This window comes from Candoia aspera, chromosome 4 (assembly GCF_035149785.1).
Source record: "Candoia aspera isolate rCanAsp1 chromosome 4, rCanAsp1.hap2, whole genome shotgun sequence".
NCBI classification, from domain to species: Eukaryota; Metazoa; Chordata; class Lepidosauria; order Squamata; family Boidae; genus Candoia; species Candoia aspera.
Window position 1 is genome coordinate 88,585,293 of NC_086156.1, and position 27,020 is coordinate 88,612,312.

The window sequence follows — 27,020 nt, forward strand, 5'->3', positions numbered from 1 at the left end:
CCCCTCCCGCTTGGTAACAGATAGGGGTACACAATTTACTTCCAAATTCTGGAAGGCATTTTTGAAGTTAATTGGAAACAAGCAGGCACTGTCCACTGCTTGGCACCCCCACACGGATGGCTCTATGGAGATCCTTAACTCCACCCTGGAGCAATTTTTGTGCTCCTTTATAAGTTACCAGCAAGACAACTGGGTAGACATACTCCCCTTTGCTGAGGTGGCATATAACAATGCAGTGCACCAGAGCATGGGTCACACCCCTTTCCAGGTGGTCTATGGTCAAGACTTCGTTCTGATCCCAGAGTTGCCACAGCCAGAGACCCCGCCTTGTTCCCCAGATGACTGGGCGGTGCAGCTTGCCAACATTTGGCCAGTCATTCAGATGGCTCTCTCTGAAGCTCAAGCAACCTACAAGCGGTATGCGGACAACCACAGGGCTGCACAGCCAGACTTCAAAGTGGGAGATAAGGTCTACCTCTGCACTAAGTTCATTAAGTCTCTGCAGCCCCCAAAGAAATTGGCCCCCAAGTTCATTGGCCCATTTCCAATAGTGGAAATGATCTGTAATTATGCAAACCAATCTGTAATCCTGGGTTTACCTTGGTTCAGGAAAGGAAATCCCAACAATTAATTGGGAAAATGAGAGCGTGAAATACAATGATGGGTTCTACCCGGGAAAACCCAAGAAGCAATTCAGGAAGTAAGATTGCTGCCATTACTACAGAAGTCACAGGAACCATGATTCAAGGGAAACTTGGTCCTTATACTGACAAGAAACAACTCATTACCCAACCATGTTGTTTATTCATTTAGTCACTTCTGACTCTTCGTGACTTCATGGATCAGCCCATGCCAGGGCTTCCTGTCGGTCGTCAACACCCCCAAGTCCCCCAGGGATGAGTCTGTCACCTCTAGAATATCATCCATCCATCTTGCCCTTGGTCGGCCCCTCTTCCTTTTGCCCTCCACTCTCCCCAGCATCAGCAGCTTCTCCAGGGTGTCCTGTCTTCTCATTATGTGGCCCAAGCATTTCAGTTTTCCTTTAATATCACTCTCTCAAGTGAGCAGTTTGGCTTTATGTCCTGGAGGATGGACTGGTTTGATCTTCTTGCAGTCCAAGGCACTCTCAGAATTTTCCTCCAATGCCACAGTTCAAAAGCATCGATCTTCCTTCGCTCAGCCTTCCTTATGGTCCAGCTCTCGCAGCCATATGTTACTACGGGGAACACCATTGCTTTAACGATGCGGACCTTTGTTGTCAGTGTGATGTCTCTGCTCTTAACTATTTTATCGAGATTTGTCATTGCTCTTCTCCCAAGGATTAAACATCTTCTGATTTCCTGACTGCAGTCAACATCTGCAGTAATTGCACCTAGAAATACAAAGTCTTTCACTGCTTCTCCTTGCTATGGGGTTTGCTATGGGGGTAACAATGAATTGTAAAGTCTCTACATGGTTGCCCACTTGCATTTCAAAAGTCTCAGTATAGAATTCCACTGGACCCCCTCTTGCTTCTGACCCATCGAGCTGCATGAAAATTATTGGTTCTTTGAGTCTCCTCACTTTGAGCCCTAGTCTGGTTACTACTGCTGGATGCATCTAGTACACCCCGAGTCCAACATCACCTTTAAATAGGCTTTCCTGTCATTTGCCATGTTTCTTAATTGTATCCCCACCATCATCGTGGGACATTCCTCACTTACCATTAGACTCTCGCACCCATCATCCACCACCTCCCTGTCTGAGCCATTCAGAACAGGCATGGCTTGTTTCCTGCTGGCTGGGGAGCTTTATCATCAGAGTCCTCCAAAAGGTAGAGTTGTTCCTCCTTGCGACAGGTGCCACACACAGTGGTTCCCTTTTGTTTGACAGGAGGCAATTTTGAGGACTTGGCTCCAGATTGGGGGATTGTTGAGGCTCGTTGCTGGCTGCAGTTAACTGCTCAATGAGCTTCTTTCCCACAGCAAAAGCACACTCCCTTTCTCAATCTTCTGTCCTTCTCTTCTTCCCACATTTGGCTGGGTTTCTTTCCGGTGGTTGGAAGGCTGCTGGAAGCTATCGGGTTTTTCCCTACAGCTTGTTCTCGTGCTTGCTGCTTCACTTGAATTTGGGTGTTTTCCACCTCTCCAGCCAGGCATATCCATTCTCATAAAGTGCGTGGATCTCAGTGTCCTAAGGACCACTTTAAGACTTCTGGTTGTAGTCCTTCTTTGAAGTAATCCACTTTAATTGACTGTGGCCTGTCCGTCAGTCTCCCAGCAATTGCTTTGAATTCAATTGCATATTCTGAGACTGACTTGGTACCTTGCTTCAGTTGTTGCAGTTCAATTTCGGCCTGAAGTTTCACCGGGGTGTGTGTGTGTGTGTCTTCAAATCTTCCTCTTAAAGCCATCATAATATCATCTCGATTATTTAGTTCTGGGACATCCACATCACACAACTGCACTATCCACTCAGCTGCAGTTCCTGTCAATTTAGATCCCACAAAGTTCACTTCCAATTGTTCCAAAGGAATGTGTGCTCAAATTCTTCCATAAAGACTCCCACACTGGTTAAAAAATCTGCTAGATGATGGAGTTCTCCATTGAACTTGATTTCAAAATCACGGCTGTCCCCTCTTGTCCCTGCTTGACTTACTCGTTCAGCTATGGGTTCTCCTCAGAATCCAAAAGGTCTGCCACTCCTCCTGGCTTCATGCTGCTACTCCCTTTTCTGAGGTATCAGGGGGCTCAGAAGCAACCCATGCCTCTAGAAAGTCTATCCTGGCATTCTCCTTCCTCATATTGCCTGTCAGTTCTCTACCACTGAATCTTGCTCTCCTTCGCTGGACATTCACCCAGCTGCTGATGACAGATTTGCCACCTTCTCCCATTTCTGCCAACCAGCATTGTCAGCTCCATCTGGAATCGCTGGGTGGTTTCCAGTCCCACTCGGACACCTCTGAATGTGTAATCCATCAGGACCCAGATCATGTTTGTTGGGAACCCCATGTCATGTTCCTCATTGAATATTATTAATGCTGTATCCTCTTCTAGAGAGTGGTCTCAGGATAGCTTTGGTACTATAGCCAGCTCCTTGCCTTCTGACTTTCCACAGGAGTCAATCACCAATTGCAATATTGTAATGTTAGGGGACAAAGGTTGAAATGGTGGCTATTCCATATTCAGGTTAGTCAGATTATTTGAATACTTCTTTGCTGAAATGCCTGGTGTCTTCTTTCTGATCTCTTGGGCCAAACGCTTTCCAGCACTCTGCACAAACTCCAACAGGACAGACACCATAAGTCCCAACATTGGCCCAACTCATGCACAATTGGTATATGCAGAAATCAGGTTTATTGAGATCCAGTGTACAGAACAAAAGAAAGCTGTGATTGAAAGATTTGTGCCTAAACTCACTCCTTAAAACTTTCCAGCACCCCTCCTCCCACCTATCCCTTTCTCACCCAACCTCTAATGTTCAGCCATACCAGCCGCAGAGGTCTCTGGCAGGACAACCTTGATTCCCCCGCTTCCAGCCCAAACCACAGAAATTCACACTCCGTGCAATTCCCCCTTCCTATCCTATTCTTGACATGCATTGACTCATCATGGCAGACAGACACAATTGGATGATTCAGCAGTCATTTGATTGTGGAGTCTGACACACACACACACACACACATGCAGACCCACAATCAGAGGCAGGGTGATGCCATATCTTTTCACCATTAATTGATAAGACAATCTTTCCTTTTAAAGACTTTATTCATTTTCGATAGTAACACTATCATGAGAAATAAATTTGAGGCAAGAATCAAATTGCTTGTCCTTGGCATTAGAAAGCTGGCATATAACAAGAAAGCCACCATGAAGGGTGCCTGGGGATGTTTGGACTTTATCTCCAGCATTCTTCAATTGTGAAAGCTAAAAGAAAATAGAAACAATCTGTTACTTGTAGCCCCAAAGCGGTACATGTGGATAGACTAAGCTGTAAACCCAATTAGGAAAAAATACCTTCCATGTAAAGATCTAATGAACAATTCACACAATTATGAATTTTCAACACCAAAGGAGTAAAGGTTAGCGCTTTTGATTTTTTTTAAAACAGAGAAGTTAAAACTCAGTTATCAAAGCTTGAGGGAGAAGAATTTGGGGGGGAAAGATTATGAATGTTGAGAGAAATTCTGGAAGAAATATGTTTTAGTGGCTATTGTAGCAATTGCTACCTTTTATATGGATCCTCTCTTTTGGGACAACAGTGCAAATGGCAATGGAGCTACATTCATAGTAACACTGCACAAGAGTCTGTGTGTTCCAAAGCAGAAATTACCACCCTGAATTGTGGCAGCTTGATAGCTAAATAATTCAACGTGCCTATTTGTCATCCTCTGCTATAACTACAAAGGGGCAGCTGGAAGTGTCAGTTTAGAATATATGGAATAAACTCATCCACCCTGGATTTTTCAAATTAAAAAACTTCGGTGCAGGTGACTTTCCTATTCCATTCCTTTTCAGGCAACATCAACCCAAAATCACTGAAACATTGATGGATAAACCATATCTCCATATGAGCTCACCTGAGATAGTTAGTGGCCTCCAAGATCAGCGATGATCTGTTCAATCAGTTTTTTACCCTGAAATTGGAAATACACATTCTGAGACTTTGCTGGGCAAAGGAGCTCACACAAATCTCCAACCAATTGAATAATTTAATGGTGCTCTTCCTAGCAGTCTTTATTATGAACAGTATGGCTGTTTGTGCACCTGAACTCCTCCATCCTCAGTTTCATTCCAGTTTTGAACAGAAATATGGAAAATATTGGACACTGCAATTCTATAATTCTAGAAAGAGAAATATATTGCAAATCCCACTTTCTCCATTCTTGTTCTTTAATATACACGTGTCCAGGCTCCCTTCATTTGTCAGTTTCTCATTCTCCAAGAAGATACAGGAGATGGGTGACATGGTACAAGGTAATACCAAAACAGAGATAGAAAAAGATAAAACTGGTATGATGTGGGCTTTTGATCTGTACCCTTGATCTTATAGATGGATGGAGGGAGGGATGACAGATCAAATTCTAGGAGAGCATATGTAGAATACCAGATCAAACATTCTGCTGCACATAAAACGATGGAGGAAGTTAGGGTTGGAATCATTTTACCTATTTCCATCCCTTTTACAAATGGCCATGTCAACTGGGAACTCTAGGAGTAGGAGCTTACTACACCAAGCTGATGAAGGCAAATTGAAATTTTTGGGGAACAGCAAGCCAAAAGTCTTTATTAAACTTTCCCCACCCATTCTCCTTTTTAAAGGTATACCTCTGTATTGAAGCATTCGTTTTTGTCTTCAGCTTCACAGCACTGTGTCTGCAGGGCAAGGAACTTTACGGTTGTAGCTGCAAGGTCTGTCTCTGTGATGTTTGGGAAGGATTTTATCAAGTCCATAAGCACGCTGCAAGGCAAACAATAGCTGTTAAAACCTCTGTTAAAGCCAGGAGCTCCCACAACTTGGAACACTTGGAGATCCAAAGAACTGAGGAATATATAATTTCATGGATAAACAGAATCATTTTTTTCAATATGCACTTTCTTAGTATAAATGCTCAGTTATGAAACTAGAAGTTTTAGCAGAGGAAAAGGTGAGAAGAAGTTGAAAACAAATGGTGCGACACATATTTCCACAACTCTGCAATCTCCTTGGCTGTTCACAATTTTTTTTTTTAAGATTCATTATACCTGCATAATATCTTCATACTGGATTTAACTGAAGTGTGGGATGCTAGGGGAGCTCTGGAACATCAGACAAATGGCTGTAAAATTGAAAATGGGACAGTAGCCTATTTCATGTGAATTTCTCAAAATATTTGTTCTTTTCATTAAAAAAAATATTTTTTTCTTTAAATTGAATGGAAATGGTTGGGGAAAAATCACCAAAGACATTTTAAGAAGTCTTGGGTAGTTGGTGGATCTAAGCTGCTCATCTGGTTTTATCCTTCAACAGAAAATAACATGATAGAAGAAAAAAAGATAAGAGAAGCAGATAACTAGGGGAAATAAAAAAGGGAAGGACAAGACAGAGGTAGGAGAAGGGAGCTTCCTATGTGAATGTCCCATGAAAGGAGGCTGGTATGGGAGGCAACGAAGCAAAAACATTTAAAGAATACAATGGGATGCGGTCAGGAACTGCAGAGGTATGGAAGATTGAAACATACCTGGGTGTGATGTCATATGTTTGATGTGATATCGAGAACACAATGTTGGGTTAAAAGACTTTGTTTTCTTACCTTTGCTTAGTTTCTTTCACAGTATGTTCATCAGATGAGCACAACTTTTCAGGGTTATCCAATACTTTTGGTTGGAATGTAGGAGGGTCATAGGATGGATCTGTTCCTAAGTTACTGATACATTCCCAACGTCTGATAAAGGAGTTAGCACAGCAACTGCAAACTTGTCTGTTTATGTGATGCCATTTGTGAAATGTACATGCATATCCCATCGCTTTATCTGTCTGAGAAGGGAGAGAGAGAAAAAAACTTGCAATGAATTTCTTCAGTTACATGAAATGACCACTATATATGTAAGATATATTGTATGCCATGCACATAACATGTGGTATTTAGCCTTTATTTGATTCTAAAAAGTTTGCATGAAAGGGAGATCACAAGGAGGTCTGACTAAATTAATACCCTTCTCTTTGAATATTTAAACTCACCTTCCTCCAAGGATTTAAACTTCACTGAAATGTGCCATAGACAACTGCTGATAATGTCTATCTGTCTGTCTATATCCATCCATCCATCCATCCATCCATCCCCAGGTAGTAATAAGAAACAAAATGACATCTATTATGTTGAAATTGCCTTCCAGAAATGTAAGATTTTAATCCTTCTGCTTATTATTTGATAGCAGGAGATTTTAAGGTAAAAATAAGTGAACATGATTATACTTTTTATACCTCTAAATATTGGCCTATGGGTAACACTGATGAAGTATGGCCTATTAGTAATAGGAAATCTAATGATCCAATCTACCTACGTTCCAGCTAAAGGCAAAATTGATGATCATATATGGTTCAATCAAGGGTGATGAATTTGGAGAATAGACTTTTAACTCTATGAAGGGTAATAGTGTGGTAGACTGAGAATACACAGCTTCAAATAAGAATGTAAACGAATTTTGGGAATGGATTTTTGAGTTCCACCAAAATGGGCTGTAACTGTGTCTTGGACAGCAACAGTGAATTAACTCCAAAAACTAATTTGAAAGAATTATGTCTGAAAAGACACTTCAGAAAGCATGCATGTAATGGAGAGTTGTTTTATGAAAGAGCTTACATCAAGGAAATATGGATTGTGAGGAAAATAGGAGGAGGAAGGAGTATTAGGTATGTTCCCCGCATTTTGTTATTTGTAAAAATAATAAAGGTGGGATAAAAAAGAAATTTAAATTAGAGGAGGAAATGGAGGAGAAGCAAAAGAGTGGAATATAGAGTATGGTGGAAGCAACACTCACATTTTCCAAAGCACATGAGGTTTGGTGATCATCATCCAAATTGCAGCATTTCCCAGCAACCTCTGCCAACTTTTTTGTGAGCTTAATCAGATTTGCAGATGGCATTTGGGGCATAATCTTGGTATACTTGACAATCTTTCTGCAATGAAAGGCGAATAGGTATTAATTAGAAAAGTGTTATGCTCTTGATTATGGCAGGTCTGTAAAGGCACTAAAGGACGCTTAGAAACAATATTGCTTTCCTAAAACTAAGGGCTGACTTACAGAGTTTTAGTAAAATCCAAAAATTCTTTCCCTTTCTACAAAATCTGATGTCACTGGCTACACAAACAAACCTCACCCATTGCCTTCTCTTTGTGACATAAGAGATGGACCTGAGTAAGTATTAGCTTTTATGTTGATTCCTTTTTTAAAAAATGTGGGCACAACCATTGTGGTATTTTATTTCTTCAGTGCATCTTAAAATATTTTTACACCCAGGAAAGTTTAATCTAAGCATATTATTTTAGCATTTTAATACTATTAAAAGTGAATTCCTGAATTCTCCATTCTATTCACTGGCAGCAAAACTTTAGGAATTACTTTCCTGAATACTCTTCTGAGAAAGATTGAACATCTGTAGAAGTTCAGGAGAACTTCAAGAAATCTTAAGCATTTGGTGGAATATCATTTTCTGAGGGGTTGCAGCCATTTCACTCTGTGACTACACTACCCCCCTCCCCTTGCATAGGGACAATCATGCATCCACAAATGGCTCTGCTTATTGAACAGTTCCCCTTATTTGCACATTTATCATTCAAATAATACATACTCATTTTGGAAGAAGTATCCTCCTATTGTTTTATACTCTTCACAATTTTTTTTCAACACTTTCTGAATCATAGAATTGGGTAATTTCAGTTGTTCTTCCTGAAAGAAAATGATATTTTGTTAAATGTCTGCAGTAACAATGAACACACATATAGGAGGCAACATAAACAAAGTTGGGAGAAAGTCTGAGAAATATATGTAATTCTGACTCTGGAGGAGACAACTGATTTTAAAGACAGTTGAAAATGGGATTGGTAAGTTTGGATTCTCCCAATGTTAGAGGGAAATTCTAGTAGAGTTGAGTAGCCAACATCACAATTTGATAAAAACAATTTTGCTATACTCATTAAATATACAAATGTTGTGAGTAAAAGAGGGGCAAAAAGAGTATCTGGGAAATCTAGCCAGAGCCCCTTATCCCTTTCAGACCTAGACTTCTTCTTTCCACAGTGCAAACATTTGTTCTCCTTCCACCTCTATTCTATTCAAAATGGGATTCATCCAAGTGAATGAAGCTTTAGAAACCTGCATGGTTCAGCGTAACCGTAAAGTAAGTCTGTACACAATGATTCACTTGCAAAAAAAATTAAAAAAAATAAAACATCTTTAGTCTTCATTCCATTCAGAACAAGGGTTGCAAAATCATTTACATAAATTAATAAAAATCAGAAAACACCAGTATTAAAACTAAAGCATGAAAGTCAAATGATATAGATAACAACATACAAGTCGTATTTTGAAAAGCCACACAGAATAATGATTTCACTATCTAACAAAATAGCATCAGCAACTATGCTCCCTCTCTACCAGTAGAGCACTGCCATAGACAATATGAGGTCACATGTTCCTGTGATCTGAATCTATTTTGTAGTTGGGACATATTACAGCATCTCCCAAACTGGCATAAAAATACAACCAGGTCAACTTAAATAAGACAAAGTGATATTTAGGGATTTACAGTAAGTAACCCTGAAATATGGCCTGGAAATGAAACCAGTGCAGATGCTACCCTTGAGGCGTGTAGAATATTGTCAGAAAAGCAAATCCCAGAAAACTATCTGGCTGCTACACTTCACACCAGTTATCATTTCCAAACACTTCAAGGGCAGCTCCACCCATTCTACATTGCAATAATCCAATAGCTGGCTTTTGGAGCAACAAATCCTCCATCTTTCCAAGCAAAACAAACCAAACAAAAACAGCCACACACACACAGCCTGGGGGTGAAATTTTCCATTCTGGTCATGACACTTAATAATGGGTCTTGTCTGAATCCAAAATGTGTCTTCCATTTTCTGAATAAGTATGAATAGCACCACAGTGGGGCTGGGGCTGGGGAGGAATCAAGATACAATGCCCAGAGAGAAAGGAACTCACCCCTGTATGCAAACACTGTTCAGAATCTTCTCCTTTGCAGCATTTTTCCAGCAAGTCTTTATATTGTTGTAAAGTGTCCAGATAAATCAGTGTAGGATAGTCAGTGTGGCATTTTTTTAATTTAAAAAGAAAGCTAAAACAGGTGAAAAATGGGAACAGCAAACATTACTAACAGCAGAAAGGAGACAATGTATTCCATCTTCCTGAGATGCATTATTTCAGTAAACTTTGAAAAATCTTGTAAACTGACAATTATACTATTCTAGACTTTGCAGAAGTCCTTCTGGGTCAGCCATTTGAAATTTTGGAGCGAATAGAACAAAGTTGAGTGGCCTTCAGTTCCCATCATGTTTTATAGTGTGACTCATTTGTTTCTTCTGAGATCAAATGGAAATGACACTTTGGATTACTTAAATGTAGATCTTTTCCAAGATCAGTTCTGAATCCATCCATGCTGCTTCTCTAGCCCCGGTTTAGCTTGCCAGACCTTTTTGCTACTTAACTACGGCTCTGCTTATTTTCTTTCTGTCTCCAATTCCTGTCCTGTGTTAGAGAGATTCCTTAGCTGTTTAGTTCCAGTGGCTTCTCTCTCGATTAGCCTACCTATGCTCCATCTATCTCCAATCCCAATCACATCTGCTTGAACATTTTACTGCCTGAAGCAAAGGATAATGACATCTTCTCCATTCTATGTACAAAAGCCAACTGGACTGGCAGCTGAATCGTGTTTCAGTGCTGGCAATGCAACTAGATCCTCCAACGAGGTAATTTAGCAGCTGAGATAAAGACACACAAAATTTTATTTTCCGTGGGAAGAAACTGCTTAGGGCTCAGAAGTAACACTAGGGGCAAACTGCCAATGCTGTATGTTCCCTGAATTATTTTGCACAGTCTAGCCCCACCAGATAAAAGGATTGAGGATAGTGTGGAATCTCTATGCCGTACCTTTCCAAATGATCCTTTTTATGTTCAGCATAAGATTGACATGCTCCTGCCTTATTTATGATTTCTTCGCATGGTGGGGGCGGATTAGTAGGCCTTTCATCATTTTCCCATTGAATAAGGCATTCTGCTCTCTCCACCAGAGGCTTTTCACAGCAACGATCAAGGTTAGCAGATATAGAAACTTCTTTTTTACAGAGATCCTCTAACATACCTAGCTGCAAGAAGAGAGAGAGAGATTGGTCCTTTGAAGACAGACAGGATGTAATTGGAGGAACTGTGGAGACTCACAAAACCCTTGCAAGGTTTCTTTGCAAAGAAAATTAATGAACAAGTAACTCTTGAAAAGATCTTGCTTTGTCAATAAGTCAATAAGTTTATATAATCACACAACAACATCACATATCTTCTATTTAAGTATTCAGAGCATGCCACGGAATTCTTAAATAGGAGTCTTTTTTTAAAAAAAAAGTGTACAATGTTTGTTTGTTTTAAATTTATTTATTTTCCTTTGCAAGTGTTTAATCTAAAGAATCACCACCCTCTCTCTTTCTTCATTCCATGAAACTGAAGCAAAATGAGGTAGCCAGCTTCTGTGCCTAAGAGAGGACCAGAACCTGGGTCTCCATATTCTTATACCAGTCCCTTAAATGCCCCCCCATGCTGGCTGTCCCACTTAAAAACCTCTATTCTGTATTGTCAATTCTCAGTTTTCTAAACAGAATAATAAAATATCTCTGTGTGTATATGTGTGTGTTTGCTAAACTCCAGTTTCAAGAATTTAGGAAACGGAAGGTAAGCTAAAAAGCCACACCAATTTGAAACAGCACTAGAGAAATCTGAAAATTTCAAAAGATGGTGCTAGAAGAAAAGAGCAAGTCAGAAACAAACAAACAAACAAAAAAATGGGCTTGAGACAAAGAATAAGAAGCCACCGTGACTTTGTATGGTATATAGCATAAAATGTCATAGAGTGCATGCCTTATCCACTCAAAAGCATTGCTGAAAAAAATATCAACCCATCTCAAATCTAAGATCTATAAAACAATTGTTCACCCTGTTGCACTGTATGGAACCAAATGTTGGACAGCAACAAAGGGTATAGAGGGCTGCCTCCATGTTTTGGAAATGTGTTATGCTCCATCGGATATTGAGCATCTCCCTGCTCGATCACATCACAAATGATGCCATCTGACAACAACTAGGTTTGTCATTAATTACAGAGAAGGTGAGAGAAAGCTGGCTTCATTGGTAGGGATATGTCCTTAGAGCAGAACCTTCCACTGTTGCCAAAATTGTTTACCATCTTAAAATCGATGGCTGGCAGCCACGTGGGTGACCAAAACAGAGACGGCAAGACACCATCAATAAGGACATGCAAATTGAGGGTCTGCGCCCTGAAGATGTGGATGATCGGGCAAAGTGGCATTTTAGGATCTGAAAACCAGACCCCACAATAACAGGAAAATGCTAGGAAGAAGAAGGAAGACTTTGCAAGTGTTTAATCCAAAGAATCACCACCCTCTTTCTTCCTTCATTCCAGGAAACTGAGACAAATAGTGAGGTATTACGCAGATGTTGCCAGAAAAAATGATTCCATCAAAACAGCAAAGGGTTGGGAGAAAGGATTTGAGTTCACTCCTTAAACTTCTTTATACTGTATGTCAATTATACATAGAGGGTAATCTATGTGTTTTGTAAGAAGTCAATGTTAATATAGTTTAGATTTGTTGGTTTATTTGGTAAATTTACATAGCTGTCCATTTCACGGATGTGACTCTGAGTGGTGTTGAATTTTAAACAAATACAAGATAACAAAAAACTTAACGGCAAAAATAATTTTAAAATAAAACAAAAACAAAAGCATAATCTATAGGAGAACACACTAGTAATACAGCCACTTTACAGTCTCCATACCCATGTTCCTGGATCCCCAAGCCAGATGGCAAAGCTTCAGGCCCTTCTGGAAGGCCAGCAAGGCCGGGGTCAATCTGACCTCAGAGGGAATGATATTCCAGGGGGCAGGTTCTGTGGCAGAGAAGGCTGTCCTTCTGGGTCCTGTCAGATGACATTCCTTCATGGATGGGACCTGCAACATGCCCTTCCAGCCAGACATGATGGGGCAGGTAGATGCACACTTGACTGCCCATACCACTGCACCTTGTGCCAGCTGAAGCTTCCAAATGCTTTTGAAGGGCAGCCCCATGTAGAACACATTACAGTCATTCACTAGGTAAGTGACCAGGCTGTGAATGACTAAGCATAGGGCCTCCTTGCCCAGGAATGGGCATAACTAGTGAACAATCTGAAGCTGTGCAAAAGGTCTTCCTAGCCACGACTGCCACCTGCTCATTGAGCAGGAGTGAGGAATCTACTCAGTCTTGCCAGGGTTGAGCTGAAGCCTCTGGTTCCCCATCCAACCATCCAACAGGAGATCAACAGCATTGCTTACTTCACCAGGGGCAAGGACATACAGCTATACAGTATGCTGGTGATAACTCATGCCATGGGTACAGATGACCTCACCCAGTGGCTTCTAGTTAGCACAGTATTATCAGATCTGAATTAAATAATAATAATAATAATTTATTCTCAGCCCCCCAAAAAACAAATCATTCTGCCACAAGCATATTCATTAAGGTGTACGATTAAAACTGGGAGACAGATGTTCAAATCCATCTTCAATTTATTGGTTGAGTTTCAACCAGTCACTCTCAGCCATAGGTGGTTGTTGTTGTTGTTATTATTATTATTATTATTGAAAAATTGACAAGGCAATGCTTTGTACACTACTTTGAGCTTCTGGAGGGGATGCAGGGTATAAATCTGAATAAACTCTGCCCATTTTATGTCATCACACTGCCCATGGAAGTTTCTGCCCTCTTCAGTAGTATAAAGTGATATGACAACTATCCCCTCCTCCTCCTCCTTCTTTTCCCCCTTGCTTGGTTGCAAGATCTGATAGTTTGCCCTGGGCTGGTCTACTTCACTGAGCAAAACAATCAATGCATGATTTAAGAGAGAGTTATATCCTGAGGGTTTGGGGCTGAGATAGGGTGACTTGCCCAAGGTCAGCTAGCCAGCTTCTGTGCCTAAGAGAGGACCAGAACCTGGGTCTCCATATTCTTAAACCAGTCCCTTAAATGCCCCCCCATGCTGGCTCTCCCACTTAAAACCTCTATTGTATATTATCAATCCTCAGTCGTCTAAACAGAGGAACAAAATATCTCTGTGTGTATATGTGTGTATTTGCTGAACTCCAGTTTCAAGAATTTAGGAAACGGAAGCTAAAAAACCGCACCAAAACTGAAACAGCACCAGAGAAATTTGACATTTTCAAAAGATGGTGCTAGAAGAAAGAGCAAGTCAGAAACAAAAACAAAAACCATGGGCTTGAGAAAAAGTATATAAGAAGCCACCTCTTGATTTTATACAGTATATAGAATAAAATTTCACTGAGTGCATGCCTTCTCCCCTAAAAAGCATTGTAGAAAGGTTTGAAAGCACAATAATAATAACAATAACAATAACAATTTAATAAAGTCAAAGTGGCAAGCACAGAGGAGCCCTCCTCTGGGAGCTTTCACATCTATGTATTATAGGTTTGAAGTAGCAGAAAGGAAATGATTAAATCTCACCGTGTCGAGTAAAGACTCCAGTGTATTCCCTGTACAGGATTCCTGAAGGATGTGTGCCACATTTTTAGCAATATGGGCTACAGTTGCCTGATCAGCATTGGGGAACTTCTTGCTTGTCTCAACAAATTCCCTGGAAAGAAAATAAAATAAGAGCATTAGGATTATTTCAAAGCAGATACCAAATAATATCTACAGTGTATTTCCACAAGAATGTGCCATATCATATAATTAAGAAAGGACAGTGTAGCTACAGTTGATATCAATAGTCCATGCATTTAATCATATACCATTCATATCATTGCTGCATCACTTTGTAGCAGCCAAAATTCTCCTCCAATTTTTAAATCCTATCATTCCCATAAGCACAGAAAGTTGGAGCATTAATTTATTTTACAATTGCATTTGGAGCTTTAAGTTTGTTTTCTTGCAATGTCACACAGGCAAAGATGCAACTATTTTTCTTTCAATGAACAATAATTGCTCCAGTAGGATGCAGCGTTAGCTCCCTATGCATCTGTTCAGTCTCCAAGGAAGGTATCTTGAGGGAACTCTTCCCATGGGACCTTTTTCAAATTAGGAAAAAGGAGTAAACAAGGAGGTCTGGAAATACGTGCATGAATTATAAGCAGACTCTTGTAACAGCAATGGTAACGGTAACTGCAGCTATACCTGTAACTAAGCAGAATCTTCCCCAGCTGCCAAAAGAAAAGTAAGCTAAAAAACACCACTAAGGGAGATCTGAAATAAATTCTCAAGCATCATGAGCATTTTGTTTTTGAAAAAAAGAAAACAAAACAAAACAAAGAATTATAGAGGAGATTTTGGCATAGCATCAGTACTTAACAGGAATAGGCAATCTTTCCTGGAATTTACAGGTCCAAGGGCATTTCACATATTCAGAAATTAGTCTCTTTCAGTCTGACTAATCTTCTTGGTAAGTAGCAGAAAACAGAATGAAATCAGTAATAAGAGTTGCCACTGGTTTCTCACAGCCTGTGGTAGCAGCTATCTGACCTTTGCTGATGTCAAAAAGGCTATGTAGGGTTTGACCTGCTTAGGATTTGTGTGGGAGATCACCAAGAAATACAAGGGTTGTAAGATATATTGGGAAGTAAAAAAGAAAAAGATAATCCTCAGAAAAAATGCATAGCAAACTACAATGCAAAACAATGGAATATCCATGTACTCATCACCATGAGTTAGCTTGAGTCAAGGGACACTCTACCATTTTGCTTAAGAAATGTATATATTTCTTATGACTGAAAGTTTTCATGAAATCGGCAAAACTTCTGAACAATCTTTAGTCATTCATCCTGTTGTTTGTATATTGAGTATATTGCTCTACAGGTTGTCCTTGTTTAGCAACCACAGTTGGGACTGGCAACTTGGTTGTTAAGCAAAGTGGTCACTAAGTGAAACTGCAACTGTGCTTTTGATCACCAAAAGTTAGCTTGAGTTGAGGGAGACTTTACGATTTTGCTTAAGAAATGTATGTATTTTTTATGATCAAAAGTTTTCAAGCCCACAGAAGGAAAAGGGATGTGGGAAGCTCATACTGGGATCCAACCTCCCTAGTTTTCTGGAAAGTACAGGTAAAGGAGGGGAGAAGTGCTTTCAGACTTGCAAGATTCTATTACTGTAACCTTACAATAAAGGTAGTGTTAGTACTCATGGTTTTGGTTTCCTGTCTGGACTACCTCAAAAGGCTGACAATAGCAAACTATTAATTGACTAAATCCATATAGGTCTTTCCCAAATAATCAACACACAAAATTGTTGCCTGTAAACCATGTCATCATTCACATTGGTTTGACGTGTCTTGAGTGTCTGGATAAGTAAGAACTTGAGGAATGATAAAAAGCCTCCTTATGACCCTCAATATTAGGAGATGATCCCAGAAACTTTCACTTGTCAATCAGTTGATCATTTAGCTTCACTTGTTTGTATTGTTTTCCCTTTTTGATTCAATAGCGCAGTCTCTTCTGAATATTCCTGATCATTCTGTTTTGGATGCTTGGTAGAGAACACACTTTGCCTCATGAAAATTATTAACATGTGCCCAAGACAGCCCACCAATTCCAGATACAGATTTTAGCCATATTTGGTGCACAGTCCTAGATGTTAATTCCCCACCCCTTCCCAAATCAAGCAGACTTACAAGAAATATAAATCATCCCCTCCATGGTTCTCTATAATGGAACATCTATTCTCTAGTTCGTCAATTTTTCCCTTCAATCTATTTTTGGCTTCTGTTGCCTGTTACAAAACCAAAAGAGAGAAGTTAAAGAAAATGTTTTTGATTCATTGTCCAGTACAATAAATAGATTGGGAAAGAGAGAGAGAGATGCTCCAAAAGTAAAAGTGCTTGGAATTGTTGCTGCTTTCAGCAGGAAACATTGGGGCAGTCACATGGAATCAACAGGATCCAAACAACAACAACAACAACAACAACAACAACAACAACAGCAACAGCAACAGCAACAACAACTTCAACAACACTGATATCATGGTTTATATAGTACTGATAAATAAATTACATACATTTTATATTTATAAAGAATTACTAGAGTTCCAATGGCCTCACTTAATATAAAACAGCTTCTGTTGAATCCTTAAGAGGTTAGTACTGCAACTTATTTCTACAAAGTTTCAAGATGCATAATGAAATACCTTTTCCTGGAAACAGGCAACTTTATCAGCAGCTTCACAGCAAGTTTCCAATACCTTATCATAGCTTTGAGCTCCATAAAGAAGCAAAACAGGTTCTGTAGAAGGATTTTCTCTGGACACAATATGAAGATATCTGTTACAAAAAGAAGAAGAAGAAGAAGAAGAAGAAGAAGAAGAAGAAGAAGAAGAAGAAGAAGAAGAAGAAGAAGAAGAAGAAGAAGAAGAAGAAGAAGAAGAAGAAGAAGAAGAAGAAGAAGAAGAAGAAGAAGAAGAAGAAGAAGAAGAAGAAGAAATTCATATGTTTTCATAGCAAAGTACTGTTTCTTTTGTTTCTTAATCTGAAGTTAAGTGGAAAGGGAAGGTAATCCATTAGCCATAATTACCAAAAAGAAGTTTTCTCTTTTTAAATTTACCACTCTTTGCACTCAGAGTCCCTCCTTGTGGGGAGATGGACAGCAGTACAAACTTGAGACATAGAATAAATATATTTTTGGATGCATTTCTCACTGGATTTTGATCAGAGGAAGTTGATCAATCACAAGCAAACTTTTATGCAACTCTCAATTCAAAGACCATCCAGAGTTCAGTTCTGTGCCCTCTAGAATCGGTGGTGAAACAGTATTTCCATTACAGGAAAAATAAGGCAGGTTAACTTCTTCTTTTTTTTTTTTTGAGTCAGCCAACACCACCGTTCTCCAGTAGCCTAATGAGGATTGAATGATGAAATTAAGGCTGGATTTTAGAGTTGATATCCAATGGAGATGATGGGGAGAATGGCAAACTTACCCAACAAGAGGACCTGAATTAGTTTATTTCTGAGACCACTGGGGATGCTGCTTGCACTGCAGCATCCTTCTTTTGTTCTACTTCCAAAAATTTGCTGTTATTGTTATTGAGCATAAAGATGGTTGAAGCCCCTCATTTTAGTTTCTATACATGTCTGTGCATGTATTCTTGTTCTCACATTAGTGCTTATTTTCAAATGCAATAATAGGCATGGCCATCTAACATTACTCCTTTCTTAGTATGATTTACATTTCTAAAATGTAAATTTTTACATTTTAGATCTAACCACCACATCACAGAGTTGTGTTGTTGGAATGATACAGAATGGGATTTCCTGGAAGACTGCAGAGATGGGTGAGAGAAATCCTGGGCAGAAGTAGCCTGTTAGAAACGGAGGATAAAGACCATGTTTTGCAGGCATTTGATATGTGAAATTAAGGAGCAGTATGTGCAATTTTATATTAGCATCATTCACTTAAACAAGGTTTAATTATTCTAAGTTATAAGTGTCAGTCAATTGACTTACTTGGACAGAACATATTTTCTGTCATTCTGATATGCTTTGCAACCGTCCTCTACAGTTGGAGGAACAAAGGGAGTAATACATCCTGCAGCTTTGTTTTTATGGGACACAATACATGTATTTCTTTCTGGATCAGCCTTAGCACAACACTCATTAAATTCATATTTCTTGGAAAACCCTTCATCATGACAGACTGCATTCAGGAAAACTGTTCCCTAGAAAACAGAAGCAAAACAGCTCTTAAGTAAGCATTCCTTAGCAGTGATTTATATAATTGATATCCATGTCAAGTGATATGGGTTTTAGGAAAAATGAGTCATAAGGTCCATATTCCATGAAACCTTGCTTAACCCTGATGATATGAGATTGGGATCCAGATCCATATATGGTAGATCAAATATTTTCTGTTTGCTTATCTGTATACATTTTTTTTTTTTGCAAAGAAGACATCAAGAGAGACAAGAAATGAGAAAAAAATCTTAAGCAGTGTGTTTCTGCCCATCTTGTATTGCTCCACGGGGTTAATATGATAATGTGTCACAGACTGGGGTTCATGAATTTAGATGCCAAGGTTTATCTCTCTCTCTGTGTGCTCTGTGTACACACACACACACACACACACAAATGTGTGAAACAGTATTTCAGGTTATTAAATTCACTATTTTAAAACATTTCCTGTTCATATAAACCTTTCATTTATAAACTATATTGCTAGACTGGTTGTCAGTACAGACTATGAGCAAAGTTCTCTTCTCCAGATGGAAAGTTGGGACTGACTGAAAAAATGAAAGAAATATTGAGTTCAGGATGACACTGAAATTCTTCCTTCATTAGATTTGTATCCCAAAACTGTTAAAGACTCTAACAAGCTATATTAAAAAGCAGATGAATGGGTTCCATATGCTCTGAAAGTTATCTCTATCTTTTGAAAGATGTTTTCTTGAAATAAAGCCGTGCATCCCAACTTTCTTCAGCAAAGGATAGTTACCTTGTCATGGTGCTGGAGCTTGAGAACCTCAATGATGCCATGAGCCAAACCGTGAAGGGCCACCCAAGAAGGGAAGGTCATGACAGAGAGGTCTGACTAAATGTGATCCCTGGGGAAGGTAATGGCAACCCACCCCAGTATTCTTGCCATGAAAACTAAATGGATCAGTACAACCAGAGATACGTTGGTATACCATTGGAAGATGAGACCCCCAGGTCGGAAGATGGTCAAAATGCTACTGGGGAGGAACAGAGGATGAGTTCAACTAGCCCCAGACATGATGATGCAGCTAGCTCAAAGCCAAAAGGACAGCTAGCGGCCGACGGTGCTGGTGGTGAACGATGAATACGATGTTCTAGGGATCAACACACCATTGGAACCTGGAATGTAAGATCTATGAGCCAGGGCAAATTGGATGTGGTTATTGGTGAGATGTCAAGTTTAAAGATAGACATTTTGGGTGTCAGTGAACTGAAATGGACTGGAATGGGCCACATCACATCAAATGACCACCAGATCTACTACTGTAGACAGGAGGACCGCAGAAGAAATGGAGTAGCCTTCATAATTAATAGTCAAGTGGCTAAAGCAATGCTTGGATACAATCCCAAAAACCATAGAATGATCTCAAATTCGAATTCAGGGCAAGCCATCTATCATCACAGTGATCCAAATATACGCCCCAACCACAGATGCTGAAGAAGCTGAAGTAGATCAGTTCTATGAGGATCTGCAGCACCTACTGGACAACACGCCTAAAAGAGATGTTATTTTCATCACAGGAGACTGGAATGCTAAGGTGGGCAGTCAAATGACACCTGGAATTACAGATAAGTATGGCCTGGGAGAAGAAAACGAAGCAGGACATAGGCTGATAGAATTTTGCTAAGACAATTCACTCTGCATAACAAACACTCTGTTCCAACAACCGAAGAGACGGCTTTATACATGGACTTCACCAGATGGACAACACCGAAATCAGATTGACTACATCCTTTGCGGCCAAAGGTGGCGGACATCTATACAGTCAGTTAAAACAAGACCTGGAGCTGACTGTAGTTCAGATCACGAACTTTTTATTGCACAATTTCGGATCAGACTAAAGAGGATAGGGAAGACCCACAGATCAGCTAGATATGAGCTCACTAATATTCCTAAGGAATATGCAGTGGAGGTGAAGAATAGATTTAAGGGACTGGACTTAGTAGATAGGGTTCCGGAAGAACTATGGACAGAAGGTTGCAACATTGTTCAGGAGGAGGCAACAAAATACATCCCAAAGAAAGAGAACACCAAGAAGGCAAAATGGCTGTCTGCTGAGACCCTAGAAGTAGCCCAAAAAAGAAGGAAAGCAAAAGGCAACAGTGATAGGGGGAGATATGCCCAATTAAATGCAAAATTCCAGAGGTTAGCCAGCAGAGATAAGGAATTATTTTTAAACAAGTGATGTGTGGAAGTGGAAGAAGACAATAGAATAGGAAGGACAAGAGACCTTTTCCAGAAAATTAGAAACATTGGAGGTAAATTCCAGGCAAAAATGGGCATGATCAAAAACAAAGATGGCAAGGACCTAACAGAAGAAAAAGAGATCAAGAAAAGGTGGCAAGAATATACGGAAGACCTGTATAGGAAGGATAACAATATCTGGGATAGCTTTGATGGTGTGGTCAGTGAGCTAGAGCCAGTCATCCTGAAGAGTGAGGTTGAATGGGCCTTAAGAAGCATTGCTAATAACAAGGCAGCAGGAGACAATGGCATCCCAGCTGAACAGTTCAACATTTTGCAAGATGATGCTGTCAAGATAATGCATGCTATATGCCAGCAAATTTGGAAAACACAAGAATGGCCATCAGATTGGAAAAAAATCAACTTATATCCCCATACCAAACAAGGGAAACACTAAAGAATGTTCAAACTATCGAACAGTGGCACTCATTTCACATGCCAGTAAGGTAATGTTCAAGATCCTGCAAGGTAGACTAAAGCAATTCATGGAGCGAGAATTGCCAGATGCACAAGCTGGGTTTAGAAAAGGCAGAGGAACTAGGGACCAAATTGCCAATATCCGCTGGATAATGGAAAAAGCCAGGGAGTTTCAGGAAAACATCTATTTCTGTTTTATTGACTATTCTAAAGCCTTTGACTGTGTGGACCACAACAAATTGTGGCAAGTTCTTAGTGGTATGGGGATACCAAGTCATCTTGTAGGCCTCCTGAAGAATCTGTATAATGACCAAATAGGAACAGTAAGAACAGACCACAGAAGATTTGGAAAGGACTACGGCAGGGCTGTATACTCTCACCCTAAGTATTCAACTTGTACGCAGAACACATCATGCAACATGCTGGATTGAGGAATCCAAGGCTGGAGTTAAAATCACTGGAGGAAACATTAACAATCTCAGATATGCAGATGATATCACTTTGATGGCTGAAAGTGAAGAGGAACTGAACAGCCTTATGATGAAGGTGAAAGAAGAAAGTGCAAAAGCTGGCTTGCAGCTACACCTCAAAAAAACACAAGATTATGGCAACCAGCTTGATTGATAACTGGCAAATAGAGGGAGAAAATGTAGAAGCAGTGAAAGACTTTGTATTTCTAGGTGCAGAGATTACTGCAGATGCTGACTGCAGTCAGGAAATCAGAAGACGCTTAATCCTTGGGAGAAGAGCAATGACAAATCTCGATAAAATAGTTAAGAGCAGAGACATCACACTGACAACAAAGGTTTGCATAGTTAAAGCAATGGTGTTCCCTGTAGTAACATATGGCTGCGAGAGCTGGACCATAAGGAAGGCTGAGAGAAGGAAGATTGGTGCTTTTGAACTGTGGTGTTGGAGGAAAATTCTGAGAGTGCCTTGGACTGCCAGAAGATCAAACCAGTCCATCCTCCAGGAAATCAAGCCAGACTGCTCACTTGAGGGAATGATATTAAAGGCAAAACTGAAATACTTTGGCCACAGAATGAGAAGACAGGACACCTTGGAGAAGATGCTGATGCTAGGGAGAGTGGAAGGCAAGAGGAAGAGGGGTCGACCAAGGGCAAGATGGATGGATGATATTCTAGAGGTGACGGACTCGTCCCTGGGGGCGCTGGGGGTGTTGACGACCAACAGGAAGCTCTGGCGTGGGCTGGTCCATGAAGTCACGAAGAGTCGGAAGTGACTAAATGAATAAACAACAAAATCCCAACTTTGGTATTTTTGAGATATATAAACCAACACTCTGGACTGCCAGCAATGGCCATGCTGGCTGGTGATTTCTGGGAGTTGAAGCCTATGCATCTCAGAGTTGCCAATTTGAGAAACACTGAGTTAACGGCAGAACATACTTATTCAGAAGAAGGCTCTGAGTTTTTCCCAAGTAAGTTTGCATAAGATTTCCAACAAAGACAGCAGCCAGATGGACTTCAGAATTGATAACTGGATTGGCACATTATGCTAGGCTTATTTGATTTTGGATTAATGGATGACCTTGCCAACTTACCTTGTTCATAACCCAGTTAATAAAAATGTAGCTTAGTGCAGGGATAAGCAATGTTGGGGGATATCATCAGCGTGGACAGGTCAGACATTTCAGCCTGGTTGGGAGTGTGAAGGACAGAAATATTAAGCATTTTAATTTGGAGGGAAATTGGTTTCTTAGGTATAAAGTTAATGCACCTGTTTTACCCCTAAAAATATGCCAAAAAACTGTAGCTGAACAGGACTGTAAGTACGCACTTAATCAGTAGGTCTATATGTACTCCAAATTTAGCTTCTAAAGGCTTACCACAGGTTTTTCACAATCTGGGTCATAATATTTATCAACAGTACATTGCTGGTGAAATGCTACAGAAACTTCCACCAGTATTTTTGTCTCCTCCAAGGTGGCACACTGTACAGTTTGACTGAATAAGATTAAGGCTCTGGAAAAAAGCACAGGTGATTAAGACAATAGTTCTGTGAATAGCAACATATTCAACAGTGGATCCTTGGTGCTGAGCTTGGTTGTTTGCTTGCAAACATTTTATTACCCAATGAGGTAACTTAGTTGGGTAATGAAACATCTGCAAGCAAACAACCAAGAGAGCACCAAAGACTCCACAGTTCAACCTTCAGCTATATATATTCTCTTCTATTGGAGACATATTGAACAAGGAGGTAGAGGATGTGAAAAAGCAGTGGGAGGTGCTTGGATTCTAGGTTCTTCTGATCTTGAGACTTTCAAGGTCAGGATTCCCCAACCATAGGAAAAAAGTGACTATGACAAGAGAGAAATTCCTCTTTCTGAAGAGGAAAAGAAAAATCTGATGAACCTTGGGATATGGGAGTTAGGATTGCCTTCTCAGTCTGTTAAAATTATAGATATATCAACAAAATGCTGAACCATTAAGATATCTATATCTTCTTAGGGGAAGAATAGCCATTTTATGGTGATTTTATACTATTTTTTGTATAAACCATTACTATAAGTTCTAAAGCTCTGTGTATAGTGCACCGATTTGCAAATTACAGCACAATTTTCTGGAAGACTCACATGTCTGCAAACTGCTCAGATGTTATATTAGTGAAACGTTTGATGCTCCTATCCTGATCACCTATAAAGAAGACAGTGAATATTTTTTTTAGTCACTATTCCAGGCAATAATTATTACATGTTACATCCTTAGAAAACTTCTAATTAAGTATGATGGTACTATTCTGTATGCAAGAACAAACTGATTGTATTCTAAACTTATTTAAAATATTGCAAAGACCGAGGAGATCCTGCAATCCTCAGAATGTACTCTAATATTTTTTGCAAGTCTGGCCAATAATATAAATAAAGTAGCTACAAAATAACTGTGTTTTAAAGTTAGATTTCTCTTGTAATATTTTAAAAAAAATGATAATACATGTAATGCAATGTAATAAACATAATGTTTCCTCTGCCTCATGCTCAACTCCCAGGAAATACTTGTAGAAATCTTATGTGGTCTTCTTGACAACAATGTAAAATGGTTTTATGATTTCCTTCTTCTCAGAAGTTGTTTGGATGCCTCAATGGAACTACCATTCTGTCTGGTATTTCTCAGTGGTCCACCACATTAGTACTAACTAGATATGACCCTGCTTAGAATTTTGAAATCAGCCATGGGCAACAGAATTCTGCAGAACAAGAAACTTCTTAATAATTTCTCCTACACAGCTAGAAAATGTTCACAATATAATCCTTGATTGCAGGACATGTCAGGGTCTGCCATACAGAATGCCGTGATTTGGGGCACGGAAAATATTTAGATATTAAAGTTGATTAGACATATAAATACCAGCAGACCCTATCAAAAAAATGTGCTGAGATGTCTTTTACAGAGAACACTCATCCTAAAACAAACAAACAAACAAACAAACAAACAAACTTCACTGGAAAATTCTTGGATAAAAATCCAGTTGAAAATGCAAAAGATTTATACAATTTGAAGAGAAAATAGGGTATACTCTGGAAACTTCTATTGAAGGAACACAAAATTCCCTGGGGACTAAGCCTTTACACTTTGGTACCAAATTAGCACTACCAACTCAATATCAATCTGAGCAATCATGAAGAAATGAAAAACTGATCTTTTTAAAAGAGAGTGAGAAAAAGAAAACATCATACCAACATGCCGATATCTTCTGGGTAGGTTTTTCAATTCTGCAAAGCTCACCAGGCAAAGAAAAGAAATGAATATTACCCACTTCATGGTTCCAAATTGTTTAGGGGCTAGAATGGACAAGGTAGGAAGAGCACATGGACAGGTGGAACTTTTATACCATATTGTCCTGCATCTTGGGGTAATCACCACCCACCTTATGCTGCACTCATGGGAAGGACAATAGAAAGACTCTTGTTAATCATTACTGTGATAAAATATTTGCCCATTTTGTTTGTTAAAGAGATACCTTGCCTCACAAAATATCTGCCATTTTTTTTTCCAGAACATGGATAAATAGACTTTAGGCTTATCACACTTCAAAGAAGCAAAGTAAACTCTTTTCGTTGTTGCCCAATAACCCTAGGCCCTTCAATATTTTTTTCCAAAGGTGAATTAAATTGACGTGAGTGGACTAGTGGTTCTTTTTCAGATTCAGAGCAAAGGCCCGTGATGCTAATTTTCAAGGCTACACATCTGAGCAAACATTTGATCATTTGCAACTGAGTCTGAAAATTTGGGCTAGTATCAGATAACTAGTAGAATGACAATCACCACTAGGCCATGCACATCATCACATAATGTGTGTCTATATGTATATGTACTGTGTGTGTATTTGTGACCACTTCATTGAGGTTTATGGGCTATTACCTACCATGCTGGTCCAGTACTGGTTGGTAGAGAAATGTTTTTTGACTTCCCTCAGTCAAGCCAGAGAGAAAGTGGCTGGTCCAAAGTCATCCAGGTGCATAAAGGAGGAATAGAACCTGCTTCTCCCTGATCTTCATGCAGCACTCTGTGTATATCGTCATCATCATCATCATCATCATCATCATCATCATCATCATCATCATCCCTAATCAATCCCTGAAGGTTGGTAGATGATTTTCAAGTTCCTAATTTAAAAAGAGGGTACAATAATGTACAAAATGTAAATAAATCAGGGAAAATCACTTGCACTGAAACCCACTGAAAGAGAATGCCTGGCCCAAAGTCACCCAGCTGGCTTCCATGACTGATGGAGGATTAGAACTTGCATATATATTTATTTATTTTATTTGTTTTCTATCCCACCTTTATTATCTTTATAAATAACTGAAGGTGGTGAACATACCTAATACTCCTTCCTCCTCCTATTTTCCCCACAGGAACAACCTTGTGAGGTGAGTTGGGCTGAGAGAAAGTGACTGGCCCAAGGTCACCCAGCCGGCTTTCATGCCTAAGGTGGGACTTGAACTCACAGACTCCTGGTTTCTAGCCCGTTGCCTTAACCACTAGACCAAACTGGCTCATATTCCACTACCTTAACTACCATATTATACTGGTTGTCATTCATATATATTTCTTGCTGGTAATAATTGTTCTTATTTTGTGCAAAAAAAGGGAACATTTAGTTTTGGCTCCATCATTGAAATTACCAATGCTGTATTGATACAATTTCTATGCATGTATTTTGAGCTTCATTTTACATCAAATAAATGCTCACATAAAATAGCATAAGATTTTGCTTAAGTGAGAATGGAAAAAAACCCCCAAAACTCACTTCCATAACTATACAGCAATGAATATTGTATACAAAAAAATACATGCTTCTGAAGATATTAGGACAAACAGAATGGAGCAGCAAAAATCTAGATGACCACTAGATGGTGTCAATATTAGTTTTCTCTAACACTTCCCTTTATCCTGTGGATGTCTGCCTTTTTGCAATTAATATCTAGTTGTTCTGGAAGATGTTCTTTCCGAAAAGATAGATTTCCTTGTGCAACCGCTTGCTGTTAAGTCAGCAGTTTTCAGGTTTCCTCACCACTTCTTTCAAATGCCCTAGGTCATCAGTTTTCAGGGGCTTTTTAACCACTTGCTCTGCTAACCTAGGCAGGCCTAAAATTTCAGTAGAACGTTCTGCCTTTTCAGCTTGGTCTAACCCTGTTTTTAGTTGATTCCGTATGATCTCACAAGATCCAGCTATCAATAGATTGAGGGATATAAGTTTTGATAAATACCTTTTAAACCATAGTTTCAGCTCTTCTCTTCACATAGTAGTAGACAGATAACAGCTGAGGTCCTATATTCATCCCTAAGGTGTCAGAATTTGTACATTTCTGTTTTCCATTTTTTTTCAAGCTTGGTTTA

The 27,020-nt window shown here is 39.5% G+C and overlaps 1 protein-coding gene across 1 annotated transcript; it reads right to left on the bottom strand.

The window, feature by feature from the left end:
• Positions 1-3,727: 3,727 nt before the first annotated feature.
• Positions 3,728-24,981, bottom strand: LOC134495493 (albumin-like). The gene is made up of 15 exons (XM_063300986.1): positions 24,854-24,981; positions 23,753-23,813; positions 23,006-23,141; positions 18,249-18,460; positions 16,937-17,069; positions 16,425-16,522; positions 14,267-14,396; positions 10,632-10,846; positions 9,687-9,819; positions 8,311-8,408; positions 7,500-7,638; positions 6,272-6,495; positions 5,307-5,439; positions 4,559-4,615; positions 3,728-3,905 (listed from the first exon to the last, which is right to left on the bottom strand). Exons 1-14 carry the CDS (start codon positions 24,936-24,938, stop codon positions 4,568-4,570), a joined length of 1,845 nt encoding a protein of 614 aa, XP_063157056.1. The 5' UTR covers positions 24,939-24,981; the 3' UTR covers positions 3,728-3,905; positions 4,559-4,567.
• Between the last annotated feature and the right edge of the window lie 2,039 nt (positions 24,982-27,020).

Coding starts and splice junctions, on each gene's coding strand:
- LOC134495493 (XM_063300986.1), bottom strand. CDS start 24,938: ATGAAGTGGGTAATATTCATTTCTTTTCTTTGCCTGGTGAGCTTTGCA. Junction 9,820..10,631: donor AAAAAGGATCATTTGGAAAG/GTACGGCATAGA, acceptor CACCTGTTTTAG/CTTTCTTTTTAAATTAAAAA. Junction 4,616..5,306: donor ACGAATGCTTCAATACAGAG/GTATACCTTTAA, acceptor TTCCAATTTCAG/GGTAAAAAACTGATTGAACA.